General features: G+C 53.3%; 1 protein-coding gene across 2 annotated transcripts in view; it reads left to right on the top strand.

Moving 5' to 3' along the window:
* The first annotated feature begins 3,690 nt into the window (after positions 1-3,690).
* TMEM260 (transmembrane protein 260) overlaps positions 3,691-9,534 on the top strand; it is a 68,624-nt gene continuing 62,780 nt past the window's right edge. For both annotated transcript variants that reach the window (XM_081192453.1, XM_081192454.1), the window contains exon 1: positions 3,691-3,821. In XM_081192453.1, the coding sequence (XP_081048579.1) occupies positions 3,728-3,821 (94 nt within the window). In that variant the 5' untranslated portion in view covers positions 3,691-3,727. The remainder of the gene's footprint in view (positions 3,822-9,534) is intronic.

Here is a 9,534-nt window from a genome sequence, read left to right as displayed (position 1 = left end):
AAGTCTTGTGTTTCAAATCTCATCTGTGCTATGAACTCAAAAGGGTTCCTTAGGCAAGTCAGTCTCTCAGCCTCAGTCCTCTCATCTGCCAAATGGGTATAATATCATATTGTCTTTTACAGTGATGAGGGGAGTTGTAGTTCAGTAAACCCTGGAGAGCATCACATTGAACTAGACAACACACGTGAACTGTTTTGAGATATTTGAAATGCTCATTAATATTACTGGGGGAGTATTACCTAAGATTTCCACCCCTCCTCCATCTCTGATGCAACTCAGGTAAATATAGAAAGCTGATTTTCAGTAGATTGGGCGCAAGAAGAGAAAATTGTGCATGTGGAATAAGTGACTGGAGAGACTTTTTTCTCCCTCTCTCATAAATAGCAGAATTTGGGTCTAGTCAATGAAGATGAATGTCTGAACACAAAAAGAGCTGCGCTGGATCAGGCCAGTGGTCCATCTAGTCCACCATCCTGTTCTCACAGCGGCCACAGTGGCAAATAGAAGGGGAAGAAATGGAGGCAGTGAGAGATTTTACTTTCTTGGGCTCCATGATCACTGCAGATGGTGACAGCAGCCACGAAATTAAAAGACGCCTGCTTCTTGGGAGAAAAGCAATGACAAACCTAGACAGCGTCTTAAAAAGCAGAGACATCACCTTGCCAACAAAGGTCCGTGTAGTTAAAGCTATGGTTTTCCCAGTAGTGGTGTATGGAAGTGAGAGCTGGACCATAAAGAAGGCTGATCGCCGAAGAATTGATGTTTTTGAATTATGGTGCTGGAGGAGACTCTTGAGAGTCCCATGGACTGCAAGAAGATCAAACGTATCCATTCTTAAGGAAATCAGCCCTGAGTGCTCAGTGGAAGGACAGATCCTGAAGCTGAGGCTCCAATACTTTGGCCACCTCATGAGAAGAGAAGACTCCCTGGAAAAGACCCTGATGTTGGGAAAGATGGAGGGCACAAGGAGAAGGGGATGACAGAGGACGAGATGGTTGGACAGTGTTCTCGAAGCTACCAGCATGAGTTTGACCAAACTGTGGAAGGCAGTGGAAGACAGGAGTGCCTGGTGTGCTCTGGTCCAGGGGGTCACGAAGAGTCGGACACGACTAAACGACTAAACAACAACAGAATGTGACTTGACTGTCCTGTCATTAGTGTATTGCTTGCGTCTCTCTGGAGGCAGGAATGGCCACCAATTTGGACGGCTCCAAATAATGGAGGATAAGGCTGCCAATGTCTGCTAACCATGACATCTGTGCTGTGCCTCCACATTTGCTTCTGAATACTAGTGGCTGGATATTTTAGGAAGGGAGAGGGCTATTGTGCTCCTGTCTGAGCTTGCAAGCTTCCCCCAGTGGTCAGCCACTGTGAGAAAGGAACTAAATAGGATACTGGCCTGATCCAGAACAGCGCTTCTTGTGTTCTCTTGCTCTTACAGACACCGGCTGCTCTGCTGTGATTTTTGACCCTGGGTGTCAAAGAAGAGCAGCTGCACTGAATGTGGAATTTAAGGAATATCTGTTGATTTTTGTTGAGGTATGCAGCAAAAGGTATAAAGCAGTATACAAGATAGATGATGATATAGATAGATGATAGATAGATAGATAGATATATACTGTAGATAGATGATTGATTGATTGATTGATAGATAGAGATGATTCAGCGGTTCTCAACCTGTGAGTCCCCAGATGTTGTTGGACTACAACTCCCATCATCCCTGAGCTTTGGCCTTGCTAGCTGGGGTGATGGGAATGGTAGTCCAACAACATCTGGGGACCCACAGGTAGAGAAATAGATGATAGATAGATAGATAGATAGAGATGATAGATAATCCATCTGTATGACAAATAATAATAATAATAATAATAATAATAATAATAATAATAATAATAATAATAATTATTATTTATACCCCGCCCATCTGGCTGGGCCTCCCCAGCCACTCTGGGCGGCTTCCATAAAACCAAAGATACAGTAAAATCACACGTTAAAAACTTCCCTGAACAGGGCTGCCTTAAGATGTCTTCTGAATGTCAGGTAGTTGTTTATCGCTTTGACATCTGCTGGAAGGGCGTTCCACAGGGTGGGCGCCACTACCGAGAAGGCCCTCTGACTGGTTCCCTGTAGCTTTGCTTCTCGCAATGAGGGAACCGCCAGAAGGCCCTCGGCGCTGGACCTCAGCGTCCGGGCAGAATGATGGGGGTGGAGACGCTCTTTCAGGTGTACTGGACCGAGGCCGTTTAGGGCTTTAAAGGTCAACACCAACACTTTGAATTGTGCTCGGAAACGTACTGGGAGCCAATGTAGGTCTTTCAAGACCGGTGTTATATGGTCTCGGCGGCCGCCCCCAGTCACCAGTCTAGCTGCCGCATTCTGGATTAGTTGTAGTTTCCGAGTCACCTTCAAAGGTGGCCCCACATAGAGCACATTGCAGGAGTCTAAGTGGGAGATAACCAGAGCATGCACCACTCTGGCGAGACAGTCCGCAGGCAGATAGGGTCTCAGCCTACGTACCAGATGGAGCTGGTAAACAGCTGCCCTGGACACAGATTTGACCTGTGCCTCCATGGACAGCTGTGAGTCCAAAATGACTCCCAGGCTGCGCACCTGATCCTTCAGGGGCACAGTTACCCCATTCAGGACCAGGGAATCCTCCACACCTGCCCGCCCCCTGTCCCCCAAAAATAATACTTGTCTTGTCAGGATTCAACTTCAATCCATTAGCTGCCATCCACCCTCCAACCGCCTCCAGACACTCACACAGGACCTTCACCGCCTTCACTTCATTTAAGGAATATCTGTTGATTTTTGTTGAGGTATGCAGCAAAAGGTATAAAGCAGTATACAAAGTAGATGATGATATAGATAGATGATAGATAGATAGATAGATACTGTATATAGATGATTGATTGATAGATGATAGAGATGATTCAGCGGTTCTCAACCTGTAGGTCCCCAGATGTTGTTGGACTACAACTCCCATCATCCCTGAGCTTTGGCCTTGGTAGCTGGGGTGATGGGAATTGTAGTCCAACAACATCTGGGGACCCACAGGTAGAGAAATAGATAGATAGATAGATAGATAGATAGAGAAGATGATAGATAATCCATCTGTATGACAAATAAGGAACATGTGCCATGGACGCAGAGGGATGGTGGGAGGAACCAGCTGGGGAACCCCCAAGGTAAGAAGGTTCAGAGCCTGGGCAGTGGTGGTGGGACAATGATAAGTGGTCAGAGGCAGAAGAAAGGAACTATAACAACAGCAACAGAACTGCGCACCAGGCGCAATTGGGAGCTTCATTTGCGCCTTCTCAGTAGCAAAGTGAGGCTTCCCCCAGCGTGGTGCGCGGGAAGGAGGTGCAAAGAAGGAGGTCTGCCCTCGATGCGGCGATCTGGGGCCTCAAGGAACCCCTCAAGGAACTACACGCCTCCGCAAAGACTCCCCATCTTAGCGACCCCGTTTCCCCGCAATCTCCCGGGTCCCCTCGTGCCTGCAGTACCGCTGCCTGCCGGGCGGGGGAGCGCGTCGCCGCAGCCAGGCCAGGCAAGCGGTGAGCGCTCCGGCGTGGGCGCAACCACCGCGAAGGGGGTGCAGGAAGCTTCCCTCCTCCTCGCCCTCGCGGAATGGAACAGGCCGGCGTTGGCCGCGCCCACAACCCGGAAGCCAGCGGGCGAGCGGGCGGCGAGACCGGCTGGGCGCGCGCATGCGCGGCTCCGATCCATGGGGCCGCTGAGTGGGGCCGGCGCGGTGGGCGCGGGGGTGGCGGCCTTGTACGTGGCGGCCCTGCCCCTCTCCGTGCCCGGGGGAGACTCTGGTAACGTACCCGTCCCCCTCCTCCTACCCCCATGATGCACCGCGGGGCGAGGGAGGCGGTACCCTCTTGGCCTAATCTGCATATATTTGCATATTCTAATTTATGTTAATATGGAGCATCCTTGGTTTGTGCGGGTTGCCCCCCCCCTTTCCCCTTCTCCCTCTGTTTATTATGTATTACATATTATATATTTATTGGTTTCATAAAATGTATGCATCTCAACTTTGGAACTCCCTGCCTATTGAGGGCGTCAGCTAAAAATATTCCTCTCCAGACAAGCCTTGCTTACCCAGGTTCTTAGGAAGCGGAGGTGACCTTAATCTGTTTCAGTACTTTAGGTTTAAAAATAGGTTTAAAAGTAGGGTTGTGATTTTCCCCCACCCCACCCCACACTCAAGTTATTGCTACGTTACCTTTTAGTAATGCCCCCCTTTTTAATAAAAGCAGCGTATTAATTTTATGCAATAAAAATGTGAAAATTGTAGGTGGGGGGGAAATACGCGCCTCAGAGTGGTTTTACAAAAATATAAAGCAATAAAAGTATCACAAAAACAACAACAAATTAAATTGAATTTAAACATAGAAAGTTAAAACCGCAATAGAATAGACTAAAAACTCATACACCTGACATTGCTAAGTGGAGCTCTGCTTTTGCTCTCTCTCTCTATGTATAATTGCATGGTGTCAGAGCTGCTTGAAGATCCTAGCTCACAGAGGATCACGCTAGCCAGCAGTCATTAAGTAAAAGTCTTTATTGAATTACAGTTTCCATTCTCACGCTGCTGTCCGCAACTCTACGTCTAGTAGCTAGATCGGCGAAGCTCCGTCTGAGTCTCCGCCCCGTGCGCACCAACTTAATATCCTAGCCTTGCTCCACCTTTTCCGCCTGACTGTCCTCCTCTGGGTCCCTCTACCCCCCGGGGCTTCTTCCTTCCGGGATTCTTCTGACGCTGACCCGGACCCTCCTGCCTCCTTGCGCCGGGCTTTAGGACCTGGTTCCCTTTCGGGGCTGCTTACTGCGCCGCCTTCCTCTGCATTTGAACTTGGCGCGCGCGCCCAACCTTCCACTTTCCTCTTAACCGTTTCTTCGCTCCCCGATGGAGGTGTGGCCACTCCTGACTCATGCCCTCCCTCCTGTGGCGAGCTGCCAGCGCTTCCCTCCTGGCTCCCTTCCTCTTCCCTGCTTCCTGGCGGTGACGCTGGTCCCGATTTCCAGCTGCTCCCCCCTGAGTCCCTTCTGGCTCTATCTTCCTGGGGTGCCCCCCTTGACTCCCCCCTTGCCCTGGCCACTGGTGCTCCTTTCTGTGAATCCTCTGATTCACTGGAAAGACTGGGAGATCTCGGGTAGTCGTCATCACTCATCCTTTCCTCTGCCTCCTCCCCTTCGCTCTCTGTTTCCTCCCTTGCCCGTGCCTCTGCTCCTAAACCCCTGACATCCATCCCCCCCTCGAAGCCCCCCAGTCCCCCTTCCCCTCCTTCCGGTGCTGGAGCTGGGGGCTGCTGTTGCAAAGGGACGAACGTCGGATATCGGTCGCTTCCCGTGGCAGGCCTCCATCGGAACTCTTCCGGGTCTTCCTCCCTGCTCTCGTTGACGACGGTCACCTCCGCTTCCATCTCTGTGCCGCCGTGCTCGAAACCAGGGTCGTCCCCGAAAATGTCCATGTCCGTCTCTCCCTCACTTCCTCCTGGCGGCGTTGCTCGTCCTGAGCAGTCCAGCCACTTTCTGCGGAACTGCTCCTCTGGCCTATCGTCCCACCAATACGAGGGTTCTGAGACAGATCCCGAGGGTGACCCCTCCGGGGAACGGACGTCTCGTGTTGGTTCCTCGTCCGAGTCGAACCCCCGGAACGTGCTGGCCGAAAGCGTGGGCGTGAAAAGCCAGTCGTCGAAAAAGTCTGCTGGCATAGGTCTATGAACAGTTTGGCGGTTTGCTCCGCCGTGGCCACCTTAGCACACGGAATGAAATGCGCCATCTTGGAGAACAGGTCCACCACCACCAGCACTGCCGTCTTGCCCCTTGAGCTGGGCAGATCCGTGACAAAGTCCAGAGCCACCCTTTCCCAAGGTTCGACCGGAGTTTGCAGCGGCTCCAACAGTCCGGCCGGCGGTTTGTGCACTGGCTTGGCCCTCTGGCAGGTGTCACACCTCGCCACGTAGTCTGCGACCTCCCCTCTCATTCCAGGCCACCAGAAATCCCTGGCTACTAATTCCACCGTCTTCTCCTTGCCAAAGTGCCCGGCCGTGGGCGCGTCGTGCAGCTGCTGCAGCACCTTGGCTCGAAGTTCGTCTCCCGGCACGTAGATGGCCCCTTTACGGATGAGCAATCCATCTCTTAGCTGGAAACCGTCGGCCGCTGCTTTGCCCCTTTGCACCTCTGCCATCTTTGTTTGTGCGAAGGAGTCCCCCTGCAACGCTCGCCGCACCGCCTCTAGGTCCACGGTCGCCGCGGCGCACGCCCACACTGTCGGTGCGAAGATGTGCATGGCGGCCGCTGGTGTTGCGTCCTCCAGATACTGTGGCTTACGGGAGAGAGCGTCTGCCATGATGTTGGTGTCCCCCGGGACATACTCTATTCGGAAGTCGAAGTTCGCAAAGAACTCAGCCCAACGTATCTGCCTCTGGTTCAGGAACTGTGCCGTGCGCCAGTGCTCTAGATTCTTGTGGTCCGTGCAAACCTGCACCGTGTGCTTGGCGCCGACCAGAAAGTGCCTCCACGCCTTGAACGCTGCATGAATGGCCAGCAACTCCCTGTCCCAGATGGTGTAGTTCTGCTCGGACTTGCTGAGCTTCCTGGAGTAAAACGCTCCCGGTCGCCACACCCCCTGCGGGTCTTTCTGCAGCAGGACCGCCCCCACGGCTCTGTCCGAAGCGTCTGTCTCCACCCTCATCGGCTTGCTGGGGTTGACATGAAGCAGCTGCTCTTCCGACGCGAAGAGACGCTTGAGTGCCTGAAAGGACTGCTCCGCCTGCTCTGTCCAGATGAACTTCTTTTTCTTGGAGCTAAGCGTGTCAGTGATGGCCGCCGTCTGCATCGCGAAGCCCTTGATAAACTTGCGATAGAAGTTCGCAAAGCCGACAAACCGTTGGACCTCCTTCCGGTTGCGCGGGCTCTTCCAATCCAACACTGCTCGAACCTTGGCGCTGTCCATGGCGAGCCCCTTGTCAGACAGCTTGTAGCCCAGAAAATCCACCTCCGGCACGTCAAATTGGCACTTCTCCAGCTTGGCGTAGAGCCTATGTTGCTTTAGCCTGCTCAGCACTTCCTTGACGTGCTTGTCATGCTCCTGCTGCGACTCCGAAAAGATCAGGATGTCATCTAAGAAACAGACGCACGTCTTGTAGAGAAGTCCCGCCAACACGTGATGCATAAATGCTTGAAAAACGTGGGAGCCATTTTGCAGTCCAAAAGGCATAACTCTGTATTCGTAGGTACCCAGTGGCGTGAACATGGCTGTCTTCCACTCATCACCCTCCCGCATGCGAATGAGGTTGTACGCCCCCCGCAGGTCCAACTTGGTGAACACTTTTCCCTTCCGCACCTTCGCCAGGAGGTCGTCGATTCGGGGCATGGGGAAGTCCGACGGCTTGGTCACACTGTTCAAAATCCTGTAATCCACCACGAGTCTTTTTTGGGGCGTGTCTCGCTTCTTAACAAAGAATACAGGACTGCACCCCGCTGCCTTGGACTCTCGGATGAAACCGCGCTCCAAATTATGATCGATGAAGTCTTTGAGTTCCTGCAGCTCGTCCTCCGACATGGAATACAGCTTCCCTTTAGGCAGCGCCGCCCCCGGCAGCAGGTCAATTTTGCAGTCATATGGTCTGTGAGGGGGTAGCCTGTCCGCCTCCTTCTCGCAGAAAACTTCCAAAAATTCTGCGTACTTGTGGGGAATCGCTTGCAGCGTGCCTAGCAGCAGCTGTGACTCCTCTTCCTCTCCTTCCTGCCTGGGCACGATGCAGTGTTCAGCACAAAAGGAAGAGCCGAAGACCAGCTGCCTCTGGTACCAAGCCATCGTTGGGCTGTGCTTGTCCAGCCAACTCATGCCCAATACAATGGGCGTGTCAGATAGTTGAGTGACGTTGAAGCTGATGATTTCCCTGTGATTCCCAAGTCGCATCACCATTGGTGGCGTCTGCTTCACCACTTGCCCCCCGAGCAGCTCCCTGCCATCCACAGTGACAACCTGCAGGGGCAGTGTGGCCGGCAGCAACTGCACAGCGTGCCTGTCGACAAAGTCCTGCCCTATAAAGTCTGCATTGCTGCCTGAGTCGACGGTGATTGGCACGTCCATGGTGATTCCATTGGGCAGCTGGAGAGATGCTGTGAGCCTCACTACTGGTTTGGGCGGGAGGGGGTTCACTGGCTGTAAAATCTCTGGGGACTGCGTCACTAACACGTCTGGCTGGGCCCCAGTGCCTCTTCCTCCAGCCAGACATCGTCGTTTCCCTGCTGTGTTCCTCCTTGCTGCGTTGCTGCAGTCACCATTGCTGAGGCTGCAGTGAGCTTGTGGGGCCTCTGGGGACACTCTTTCGCCATATGCCCTGGCTGCTCACAGACGTAACACTTCCTGTTCCCTCTAGGAGGCTTCGCTTTCACTGTTGTCGGTGCTAGGGCTCTGGTTGCTGACTGAGCCCTTGCACCCCCAACCTCCATAGGTTCGGCTCCTCCTCCTGGCGGAGGCGTGGATTGCGCCCGCGCTGCTTCTCTGGGAAGGAAGGAGGGGCCCCCGGCTGGTTCGCGCCCTCCACGCCCTTCGTCCTTGCTCCACGGACGTCCTTCCAGCCTCACCCCCACTGCCAGTGCCCGCTGAACGACCTCCTGGGTGGTTCGGGGTCTCTCCCCCCTGGCTATCTCATCTTTAATCGAGTTGTGCAGCCCCTCCCAAAAGAGGTCTCTTACAGGAGCCGAATCTCTGTCCCATTCCAGGGCGCTGACCAAGGCGAAAAAGCGGGCATGATACTGTCTGACGCTGGCCCTTCCTTGTCTCAGCCCATGCACCTCCTTCCGTGCAAGATCCACGTCAATACTTGATAAAAAACACCCATCCATCGCTTTAATAAAGGCATCCGCATTCTGGAGCGCCGGATCCTTATCTCTCCATAAATTGCGCAACCATGCTTTCGCATCCCCATGCAGATGGGACATGATGAACCCCACTCTCTCTTGTTCATCTCTAAAGTCTTTATGCAGCAGTTGCAGTGCGCACAGTACGTCTGCTCTAAAGTTGGGATACTGTTGCAGGTTCCCATCGAAGTGAGAGAGCAGCCCGCCTGTCCGTCTCGCCAACCCAATTCCCTCCTGCCGGGGTGTCTGCTTTGCCAGCACGTCTAACCTGACCTGGAGATCCCTGCAGGCGGCAGCTGCCTCCTCCTCTCTCTTCCTGGATGCTAGAACCTCGGCGTTCAGTTGTGCCACTGCTTTTCTGAGGTCCTCTATCTGCTGCTCAGCCGTCATGTCGTCTGCCGTTCGTGAGCTCGCTAGTAGGCACCTGTTTCTCTCCCCTCCTCGAGGCTGTAGATGCCCACAATGGTGAGACGGAGCTTACTGTCAGAGCTGCTTGAAGATCCTAGCTCACAGAGGATCACGCTAGCCAGCAGTCATTAAGTAAAAGTCTTTATTGAATTACAGTTTCCATTCTCACGCTGCTGTCCGCAACTCTACGTCTAGTAGCTAGATCGGCGAAGCTCCGTCTGAGTCTCCGCCCCGTGCGCA

Source organism: Podarcis bocagei, assembly GCF_964188305.1.
Source record: "Podarcis bocagei genome assembly, chromosome: 1".
Lineage (NCBI taxonomy): Eukaryota > Metazoa > Chordata > Lepidosauria > Squamata > Lacertidae > Podarcis > Podarcis bocagei.
The sequence above is the reverse complement of the archived record's forward strand: the minus strand, read 5'-3'. Positions and strand labels throughout refer to the sequence as shown.